At 40.7% G+C, this 11,272-nt stretch overlaps 1 protein-coding gene across 7 annotated transcripts in view; it reads left to right on the top strand.

Moving 5' to 3' along the window:
- Nucleotides 1-11,272, top strand: part of IGF2BP2 (insulin like growth factor 2 mRNA binding protein 2) — a 179,997-nt gene that overhangs the window by 128,223 nt on the left and 40,502 nt on the right. For 5 of the 7 annotated variants that reach the window (XR_002482437.1, XM_021716734.1, XM_021716733.1 and 2 more), the window contains exons 3-6: nucleotides 526-577; nucleotides 4,998-5,061; nucleotides 7,436-7,708; nucleotides 9,572-9,706. Coding sequence is in view for 6 of the 7 variants with exons in the window: in XM_021716734.1 (XP_021572409.1) it covers nucleotides 526-577; nucleotides 4,998-5,061; nucleotides 7,436-7,708; nucleotides 9,572-9,706 (524 nt within the window). In the remaining variant the exon portion in view is untranslated. Of the gene's footprint in view, nucleotides 1-525; nucleotides 578-4,980; nucleotides 5,062-7,435; nucleotides 7,709-9,571; nucleotides 9,707-11,272 lie in introns of all 7 variants that reach the window. The other 2 variants (XM_008066345.2, XM_008066347.2) reach the window with 2 other exon arrangements.

Here is an 11,272-nt window from a genome sequence, read left to right as displayed (position 1 = left end):
AGGCAATCCACTCACCTCAGCCTCCCAAAGGCGCGGGATTACAAGTTGAGCCACCGAGCCTGGCTGGAGACAGAATGTTTTGTCTAACAATTTTATTACTTAAAAAGTTTATTATGGAAAATTCAAATATACACATTCCATTACTTGGTAAAATAAGGAGATCCCTGTAGAAACACTGAAGGAAGAATTGTTAAATCTTCCAAGAAGGAGATTCTGCTTCACATTTCAAGAGCAAGAAGTGGGTTCCATCATGATGAATGTGATTGTTAAGTGTGGCTAAGACTGAAATTCTGCTGTGTCACCTAAATGAACAGATTACTTGTGAGCCAGTAAGCAAATGAGAATACCATATATTTATTCTGTTCTAACTGATCTTATGGAAGACCTCAAATATCAATGTAATTAAATTATTCCTATAACTGTCTTTTTTTTTCCTTTAATTCATTTGCTGGGGAATATCACTGTGCCATTTTTTCTGAGTGTGATCTTATGTTCCCATTCTGACATGGAAGCTTTCTCTTTCAGGTGTTGGATGGACTTTTGGCTCAGTATGGGACAGTGGAGAATGTGGAACAAGGTAATAAGTGAGGAAATTAGCCTATTGAGTTCTGGAGAGGGATATTGCCTGTCATTTCTTGTAGGCTGTCAACAACAGGGATAAATAGTAAATTCAAATTCCTTTGAAACAAGCTCCCTAAAGTGTTTGTTTGTATATCTGTGTATGAGAAACATCTATATCTTCTTCCATCTGTATCTTTGTAGTTTATCTTTTCAGAGAATATGATTTTTAGGCTGTTTTTTCTTATTTTTTATTTACCCTGCAATGTGCTCAAGCACCAGACAAACACTGTCAGACTGGGGTAAGCTTAATTCACTTAGGAGTAATTGGATTTATAGTGTTGCTGCTTTGCTCTTGCTGGTTAAGAAAACAGATCCCTAATGTCTTAGACTGTTTCCTAAGTAGTAAGACTCCTACACCAAAAATCCCTTGAAAGTTTGTGAAAATGCAGATTCTTAGGGCTTATCCATAGACCCACTGAGTAAGAGTATTTGAGAGAAGAGCTCATGAATCTGTAGTTTATTTTATTATATTTTTTGAGACAAGGTTTAGTGTAGTGGCATGATCATGGCTCACTGAAGCCTCGACTTCTTGGGCTCAGGCAATCCTATCCCAGCTTCCTGAGTAGCTGGGACTATAGGCACATGCCACCATGCCTGGTTAATTCTTTTTTTCTTTTTGTAGAGACAAGTTGCCTAGGCTGGTCATAAACTCCTAAGCTCAAATAGTCCTCTTCCCTCAGCTTCCCAAAATGCTGGAATGCCACTGTGCCCAGGCTGTGAATCTGTTTTAAACAAGCCCCCGAAGTGATTTTTGTGTATGCTCAAGTTTGAGAACCACTGTCTTTGGAACAGTGCTGCAAATGCCTAGGAATACTTACTTTTCTTCCTGCCAACCTCATTTTTATCTTCTAAAGCATGAAGTGCTATGACTTTAAAAGCGGAGGAGAAGCCGGGCTCGGTGGCTCAGCCTGTAATCCCGCACCTTTGGGAGGCTGAGATGAGTGGATTGCCTGAGCCCGCGGGTTCGAGACCTGCCTGGGCAGGCGAGACCTCATCTCTACAATAAAATCAAAAAATTAGCCAGGCGTGGTAGCGCGCGCCTGTAATTCCGGCTACTTGGAAGGCTGAGGTGGAAGGATCGCCGAAGCCCAGCAGGTCGAGGCTGCAGTGGCTGGGAGCGGCCACTGCACTCCAGTCTGGGCAACAGAGTGAGACTCCAACTCAAATAAATAAATAAATAAAATAAAAAGGGAGGAGAAAGGTACCCAAAGCTCATATCTTATGTAGCTCTTTAAGGGTCCTTGGAAAGTAGATTCCAAGCTTCTGATATGGCCAGCAGTAGCATGTGATAAAGATTATTTTTGCCTTGTCCTTAAAAGCTGAATTTCAATTCAATCATTTACTGACTGTGAGCCCTTGGGAAAATCACTTAACCTCGCTGGGACTCAGAGAATAAATATCTGCCCTTCCTATATCACTGAATAGTTGTGGCACTCAAAGAGAATCTGTATAAGGTATCTGTAGACAACAGAATCATACATAATTTTAAGGGATTGGTAAGATTCACTTTGGAAAAGTCATAGAAAATCCATTGTCTCATATGCAGTCTGTGCTGTCTGCCAGTATAATTAATATAATAGTTTTAAAGCAGTAATTATTCCAATGTTCTCCATTTCATGGATATTAAAAATAATATTATTCAGTTTCGTGCTGCTGCCTGGCTATTCCCAAAGGTGAAGGACATGAGCTCAGATAGAAGATGAGAGGCTGGGTGTGGTGGCTTACACCTATGATCCCAGCAGTTTGAGAGGCTGAGGCAGGAGGATCACTTGAGTCCAGGAGTTTGAGACCAACCTAGGCAACATAGTGAGACCTTGTCTCTACAAAAAAAATTAAAAAGAAAAGAAATTAGCCAGGCATGGTAACATGCACCTGTAGTCCCAGCTACTCAGGAGGCTGAGGCAAAAGGATTACCTGAGCCCAGAAAGTCAAGGTTGTCGTGAGCCATGATTATACCACTGCACTCCAGCCTGGGCAGCAGAGTGAGACTCTGACTTAAGAAAAAGAAGAAGATGTGATTTACAAGAATTCTGTTTCTCAGTTCTTATTTCCCTCAATATGGAAAAGAAGACATTCTAATGATTGAACATAGTAGGCAGGGTAGCCTTACAGATGTGAACCTGTAAAAGTTGCTAGCTAAGAGATATTATAAATTCAGGACAATGCTACACAAGGAAGAAATATTCCAGGTCCCAGTGGCAGTTTACATCTCCTGGGGCACCAGTTTTCAGTGGCCTCACAACTACAGGATAGAATGTTGGGCTATTGTTTTGTCCTGTTTCATGGATGATTCCTGATTCAGCAGGAAAACATTTACAGTTAGAGTTTTAGGAAATGTTATAAAGCTTTCATGTCCGATGAAATGAATTATTTGAATGGAGCTCAGCTCATTGCAGAAACAAAGAACTGCCTGATATCCTGAAGACTAACATCATTCAAAAACAGAGAATATAAGCCGGGCTCCGTGGCTCAGCCTGTAATCCCGCACCTTTGGGAGGCTGAGGTGAGTGGATTGCCTGAACCTGCGGGTTTGAGACCCGCCTGGGCAGGCGAGACCTCATCTCTATAATAAATCAAAAAAAATTAGCCAGGTGTGGTAGCGTGAGCCTGTAGTTCCAGCTACTTGGAAGACTGAGGTGGAAGGATCGCCAGAGCCCAGCAGGTCGAGGCTGTGGTGGCCAGGAGCGGCCACTGCACTCCAGTCTAGGCGATAGTGAGACTCCAACTCAAAAAAAACCCCCAAAAAAACAGAGAATATGACTAAGATGTGAGAGCAGCATCTGAGCGTCCTAGGGGATAGCTTTATTCAGGAGGTTCAAACCCAGGCCTTTTAGGGCACTAGAAAGCAGCAAATAGGAAACCTCTGTAGCATTCTATGTGTCAGCACTGAGAGAGAATGGTTGTGGGCTACACAGCTCCTGTTTTGCGCTGTGAGGACTTCGCTGGGTAAGTGTGAATTAGAGAGCCATGTGAACACTCTGGGCAATGGCCAGGGCTGGGCTCAATGTTTATGATGTGTGGCTCTTAGTGGCAGTTCTTCCTGAGGATTACGTGTCTCCCAACCCCTCTACCCCATAAAGACTGCGGCTATTTGAAAGTTATTGGACAAACAATATTTCTAACAGTAGTCTTTACCCTTTTTGGGGTCCTGGGTCTCTTTGAGAATCTTATAGAAATTATAAACAGGAAAAATTCACATTTCCACACATTTGAATCATTTGGAGGGGCTTATAGCTCAAGCATGAATCTAAGGCTAAGAAGTCTTCCTATATTATAGGGTTTTATTATTACTTTGGAAAGCAAATTTATTATGATGTTCTTGAATTATCCTTAACTTAATGTGACTGTTAACTCCAAGTCTCCCGAGAGCTTAAATGTTTCAAAGGGAGGATTTGGTCTAGTTACATCTGTTTGTTTTGGGAAAACAAATATTTTTGGTGCTTTAATTTACTGACTTGAATTGAGAATGTTTTATCTGGCCATTGAATTTCTTTTTAATTTCTAACTATGGAAGAAGAATCAAGCAATTACAAGCCAAGATAAGACACCTTACAAGAGTAATCCCTTATTAGCCAATCCTGGAGTTTATATGTTTTCTCCTTCAGCCAAGTAAGTTAGAATTGTCAGTTTTATTTATAATGCACAGATTTAGCTCTCACAAATAGTCAAGGAGTTCAGGCAAAGGGAAACAAAAATATTGATGGTTCAACCTTATCAATGAATGAAGAATTAAAATTAAAACATTTTCTTTTATATATATGCAATTATTTAAAAGTAAATGCAAATCATAACAATTAAAACTCGTACCTTGATAGTGGTGCAATAAATTGATTCAGACTTCTAAGAGACAAGTTTGAAAATATGCATTGAAAAGCATCATGTTCCTTTACCCAGTTATTTCTCTTCTGTGATTTTAGCCCAAAGAAGTAATTCAGAAGAACACACAATCAAGTGATGTTTGCAACAAAGGTGATTTTTAGCAACCCTATTTAGAATAGCAAATACTGGAAATGACCCACTTGCCAACAATTGGGGAATGGTTAGGCAAATCGTGGCATATTTGACTCACTGCAATTTTATGTAGACATTAAAAATGAAATTACGAAGGGAATGTACATATCCATATACTCATGCAAAAGTGTTTGTAAAATAAGTGAAATGTATAGTTGTGATTGTATATACAGTTGTTACAAATGTGTACAGTGATTACAAAGTACTATGAATGTACGTGAATAAGCATAGAGATGCAAATAACTAGAGAGCTAGGGTGATGAAGTTTTTTGTGCATATTCCTCTAAAGTTAGTCTGTTTACATTAAGCCAGAAGGTGACAGCTTTTTTTTTTTCTATGACAATATAGTTTTTGCTTTTCCCTAGTCAACACAGACACAGAAACTGCCGTTGTCAATGTCACATATGCAACAAGAGAAGAAGCAAAAACGTAAGTGGATGTGGGCTTTTTATGTTTAGTTTGGTTTTCTCTCTGAATTCCACTGAGTCCTGTGTTTATAAGCCTTTTCTGAAAAGGTGCAGATTAGTGGAGTCTGATATGTGCCACCTTTGACAGGTCCGTGGTACTCCACAGTCACCTTTGATCTGTTGGGCTAGCTCCACGGTATTTCTGCCACGGTATTTCTGTCACAGGAGCTCCAGAAAACTCAAAACTAGCATGTTTGTTGATTGTACAGAGACTATCTTGTTGAGCCTTGATGGCTCCCAAGGTGGGAGCTTGTCTTGACATGATCAAGAATGAGGGCACCAACTCTATGGCACTGTATCCCCTAGATTCTGCTTTGCCAACCACTTGAGGCCACTTTTACCTGAAGCTTTCTCCATAAATCGTAAGGAAGAAGCACTACCCTATGCTGAAACATTAATTTTTTTTTCTCTATGTAATATTAAAAGGGGGACTCACCTCATTGACAGCAACTGCAAGGGAAATGGTCTGGGAGTGGTAAATCAATAGCACCTGGTTGCAGTTCTTTTCTCTTGCCCCCATTCCCTTCCCAGTGCCCATTCGTAACTACATTGCTTCAGTGATGGTTAATTTTGAACATAACTATTAACAGACTTGAGATTGAATCTTTTAAAAAACAACAACAGGCTGGGCGTGGTGACTCAGCGTGTAGTCCTAGCACTTTGGGAGGCAGAGGCGAGAGGATTGCTTGAGTCCCAGGGGTTCAAGACCAGCCTGGGCAACTTGTTAAGACCTCGTCTCTACAATAAATCACACACAAAAAATTAGCTGGGTGTATTGGTGCCTGCCTGTAGTTCTAGCTACTTGGAAGGCTGGGGCAGAAGGATTGCCTAAGTCCAGCCAGGTCAAACCTGCGGTGGCCGTGAGTATGCCACTGCACACCAGCCTGAGCGACAGAGTGAGACTCCAACTCAAAAAAACAGTATTTTGTAGGAGGTCCTTAAAGTGCCCATCACGTCATCATAACTAGAATTATGGTCACGTATGGTCATGATTTATGGATGTGGCATAACCTTGGTTATACATCCCAGGATTATAGTTTTCTTTTTAATGTTTCAACATACATGAGGATATGTTTAACCTATCCTCATACCTCTGGTTTTCAAAAAGTTAATTTTGCACTGAGAAAAGTAATAGTTCATTTACTGTTAACATTTGCACATATATGTAAACAGGAGACATACTAACAACTCATCTTCACAGTCCTTATCCAGCTGGCACTTGGGTGGACTCCTGTACATGACATTATTCTGTTGCTTTTATTAAATTTAAAGGTGCTGCTTTGTAATAAATGTACAAAATAAAATGTCTAAATTAACCTGGTGGAACTGGGTTAATGTGCTAAAGACATGAAAATAGTTGTTCTACTTTATGTATAATTTTAAAAATACAATAGTGAGAGATCATTTATCTCCTATCAAATTGATAACTGTTTTAAAATAACAATACTCTGTGCATCTGAAGATTCAAGGACACAAGTGCTCTTCTATATTGCTGTGGGATAGTAAATGTTGAGACCTTTTCAGAGGGTCATTGGACAATACTTAACAATAATGTTAGAATTCTGCATACTCTCTAATTTGATACTTCCAGTAAGAATTTGTCCTGTGTGCAGTGTTGTAGTTGCAAAATTCCTATGGCAATGCCATATATAATTGTAAAAGATTGGATATAACAGAGATATTTAACAGTAGCGGATCAGTTGCTAAAACTATGGTAAATCTATAGAATGTTAAACAGCCATTAAAAATTATATCGAAAGATTTAGTGATATGGAAAAATGTTGAGAGTATTAACTATTTTTAAAGGTTAGAAAATACTATGTGCAATATTAATCTATTTTTTAGAAATAATATACTTACGAAAGACAGGAAAAAATGTCAGATGGATTCTGTTTTTTTTAATTTGTGCTTATCTGTTTCTGAATTTTCAATAATATGTATTATGAATATAATGAAAAAAATGAGTCATCATCTTCTACTGATATTTACAAAGAGTTTGTCATAAGAGAGATACAGCCTTGGGTGGCAAAGAAAAGCAGTATGCAAAATTGTGTATCAAGTCTGATCAGGTGAATGCATGGTGATTTTATGTTTAATTGTTAACTGCAAGTTCTGAGGGAGCAGAGATGGCATCTGCCTTGCTCACCACTGTATGTTCAGTGCCTGGCACAGCGCCCACACAGCATCTAATTGTACCCTACATCTTTAAAATAAAGTATATTAAAAATACATATATGCATACACATACATACATGGGAGTGAGTGAACCAGTCCGCAGGAGGGTCTTTCTTGATGTTGTCTTCTGACAAAGGTCTCCCATCCCTGTTGCATTTCAGAGCCATTGAGAAGCTAAGCGGGCATCAATTTGAGAACTACTCCTTCAAGATTTCCTACATCCCGGATGAAGAGGTGAGCTCCCCTTCGCCCCCTCAGCGAGCCCAGCGTGGGGACCACTCTTCCCGGGAGCAAGGCCACGCTCCTGGGGGCTCTTCTCAGGCCAGACAGATTGATTTCCCGCTGCGGATCCTGGTCCCCACCCAGTTTGTTGGTGCCATCATCGGAAAGGAGGGCTTGACCATAAAGAACATCACTAAGCAGACCCAGTCCCGGTATGTGTCTCCGGGGCTTCCTTTGCTTCCTTCTAAGGGGTCCCCTGCGTGCTGGTGGGTCTCAGCCACCCTCAGGTCACTATTGCTTACATCAGCAGTGGGGGGCTGTGCTATACTGGGACAGTGGCTTCTTTCAACAGGACTACTAACAGACTAACGTCAAGCTGGGGGCTTTGATGCGCTTTCATGCATTAGCCTAATGGTCATCCTCTGAGAGGCTAAAAGTTCATAAAGAGGGTACTTAACACCTCACAACCAGGTTTGTTTCCACAAGCTAAGTAATCCTCTTAAGGAGCAGAGGTATGGGACTCCGTGGGGTCCTAGAACCCACTCATCTGAGCTCTCACCTTCTCCCGAGTCAGAGCCCTGAGCATAGCCATTCCTTGAGGCCACCCATTGAGTCTCACAAAGAAGTAGGTGAGTCACCGCCATGCCAAGTAAGAAATAAAGTACTCTGGCCTTGTGTTTCCCGTTCTATTGTTTAAGGAGACTGAACTGGAAGTTATAGTGGATAAAATGACTTGTGGAGTTGTTGATTTGCTTATGTTCATGGGATCACAGCACGATATAATAAAGAAAGCACAAGCCTTGAAAACAAAGACTCAAGTTTTACCACTTAATGGATGTGTTATCCATTAAGTGGAAAAAAAAAATTTAATCTCTCTGAGCATTAATTGCTTCTTTTGTAAAAAGGGGATTCCTATCTGCTTTGTCAGGATTATTGTGAGAATTAGTATAGTCAGGCAGATTGAATGAAATAATTAATACGAGAGCACTTAAATTGCAGAGCACCAAATTACTGACAAATGTTATTTATATGTACTAGTACATTTTATTCAGGTCATTCAGTAACTGTCTTGTAACCTAAAGGAGAAAATGCTATTGTCTTCAAAGTGTCATAGTTACTCCCAAACAACACACGCTGATGTGGATTAGTCTCAAAGTGCTGAATCCTAGGAGTGAAGTCAGGAAATAGTAGAGAGGGAACTTACTGTCTGGTATTCCTTTTATTTTAAAATCAGCCCTTTCTTTGCTTCCAAGTTTGCTTCACTGCGAAAGTGATCTTTATTTACATGTCATTTTGTTCCAAAATTTGTTTAAGGTGGCTTTTAAAAATGTAGCAAGTTTAAATAGAAGTGAGGTTAGCTCTCAAAGTATGTGCCCATTTTTTAGAAGTAAGCCCAAGACTTGGCTCTACACTTTCTAACAGTCAGAGTAGAAAGGGATATGATCAATTATGTGATTTTGAAAGTTAACAAAAACAAGTAGGACCACAGCTACCCAAAGAGGTCTGATAAAGTCATCAAGCTTTTGAGCCATTAGTTTTAAGAGCCTGGAAGAAGGCAGGCTGCCAGTGGAAAAGAAACTTTGAGTGGCAGAGAGAGGGCATACCTCTGTTTTCTATCCACACCCAAATACATAAAGCTTGCTTGAATTTGGTGTTTGAATTTGGATTAACATATGGCTTTTAAAAACTGCAATCAGTTCAGAGACCGGCACTGTGCCAATGTGCTGTATTATCCCTCTCACTTTGCTCTTCACTTCTACCGTCATTTGAAAGATGACACAAAATACTTCCTTTACCACACTGGCTTCATTACCAAGTTGGCTTAATGCCTTTGTTCCACAGCACTCCCGTAAGAACTGTTCACTTCTAAATGGAGCTGCAAAGAATTAAAGTTTGGCACAAGACCCCCTGCACTGCTTGTCTCCTTGAAGAATGGCATTGGTTGCAAACGTGCTAATGATGCTTCTTAGTCTGTCTGTGTCCTTGCTGTATGTTGACTGGTGTGACGCTTTCTTGGGACTAGGGTCCTCTCCCAGATGATGTTGTACTTATGGCTCCTGATTCTTTTTCTACAGGGTAGACATTCATAGAAAGGAGAACTCTGGGGCTGCGGAGAAGCCTGTCACCATTCACGCCACCCCAGAGGGGACTTCTGAAGCGTGCCGCATGATTCTCGAAATCATGCAGAAAGAGGCTGATGAGACCAAACTGTAAGTGTGCGTGCAATGCCCAGATCACTCAACAGAGAATAAGAGTAAATTCTCCCTTGGCCATGTGTGGTGGCTCACGCCTGTAATCCCAACACTTTGGGAGACTGAGATGGAAGAATCACTTGAGACAGGTGTTCAAGACCAGTCTGAGCAACATAGTGAGACCTTATCTCTACAAAAGGTTAAAAAATTAGCGAGGCATGGTGACATGCACCTGTATCTTACCTACCAGAAGGCTGAGCTGGGAGAATCGCTTGAGTCCAAGAAGTCGAAGCCACAGTGAGCACTTCAGCCTGAATGAAGAGTGAGACCCTGTCTAAAAAAAAGAACGAAAGGAAGGAAGGCAGGGAGAAAGAAAACTTCTCCCTCATTTAACCCAGGATACTTTTTATTTTTATTATTTTTTTAGTTTAAAAAATATAATTTATTTAAAAGTAAATTAGAGAGAAAAAGAGAAGGAAGAGAGAAGATTCACCTCCCCAAGGTGGGGGAGGGGGCCAAAACCTAGGAAACTTTTTTGTGTGTGTATGTGTGATTTATTGTAGAGATGAGGGCTCGCCAAGTTGCCCAGGCTGGTCTCGAACCCACAGTCTCAGGTAATCCTCTCACTCCGGGCTCCCTACAACAACATGGCAAGACCTCATCTCTACAATACATTTTTTAAAAATTAGCTGGGCGTGGTAGCGTGCACCTGTATAATGCTGGGATTATAGACGTGAGCCACTATGCCCAGCCTAGGAAACTTTTTAAAAGCTCTCAATCTGTTACTTAGAAAGGAGGCACAGAGAGATTATGTTTATAAAAGTTGTTCCTAAGAATAATACAGTGGAAAAATAGATCTTCTGCACTTATAAATATGGCGATTTCTCCACTTGCATGTTTCTCTTAGTGATCCTAATGCTTCCATCACTCATTGTACGCACACTGTCTAATAGAACTTTCTGCAGTGACAGAAGTGTTCGGTACATGCACTGTCCTGTAGTATAACTGCTAGCCACATGCTGCTGTTGAGTACTTGAAACTTAACTAGTGCAGTGAAGGAACTGAATGTTTTATTTTATTTTAACCAACTCAGATTTAAACAGGCTCGGTGGCTCAGCCTGTAGTGCTAGCACTTTGGGAGGCCAAGGCGAGTGGATTGCCTGAGCCTGTGGGTTCAAGACCAGCCTGGGGCAATGTGGCAAGACCTCATCTCTACAATAAATTTTTTAAAAATTAGCTGGGCGTGGTAGCGTGCACCTGTAGTTCCGGCTACTTGGAAGACTGAGGCGGAGGGATCACTGGAGCCCAGCAGGTCAACACTGGGGTGGCCGTGAGTGTGCCACTGCACTCTAACCTGGGCGACGAAGTAAGACTCCGCTCAAAATAAATAATAAATAAATAAATAGCCACATGTATGACTAATGGCTGTTGTGTTGGACAATGCAGGCATGGTATGTATGTCATCACAAAGCTATCATTTACTGTTCTTTCAAAGGTTTTTCCCATCATGCTTCTAAAACATCTGCACTCTTGAAATTGAATTATATTTCTTGTTTTTCTTTTTTTTTTTTTTTTTGGGGGGGG

This window comes from Carlito syrichta, unplaced genomic scaffold (assembly GCF_000164805.1).
Source record: "Carlito syrichta isolate Samal-C Ts95f unplaced genomic scaffold, Tarsius_syrichta-2.0.1 Scaffold308888, whole genome shotgun sequence".
NCBI lineage: Eukaryota > Metazoa > Chordata > Mammalia > Primates > Tarsiidae > Carlito > Carlito syrichta.
The sequence above is the reverse complement of the archived record's forward strand: the minus strand, read 5'-3'. Positions and strand labels throughout refer to the sequence as shown.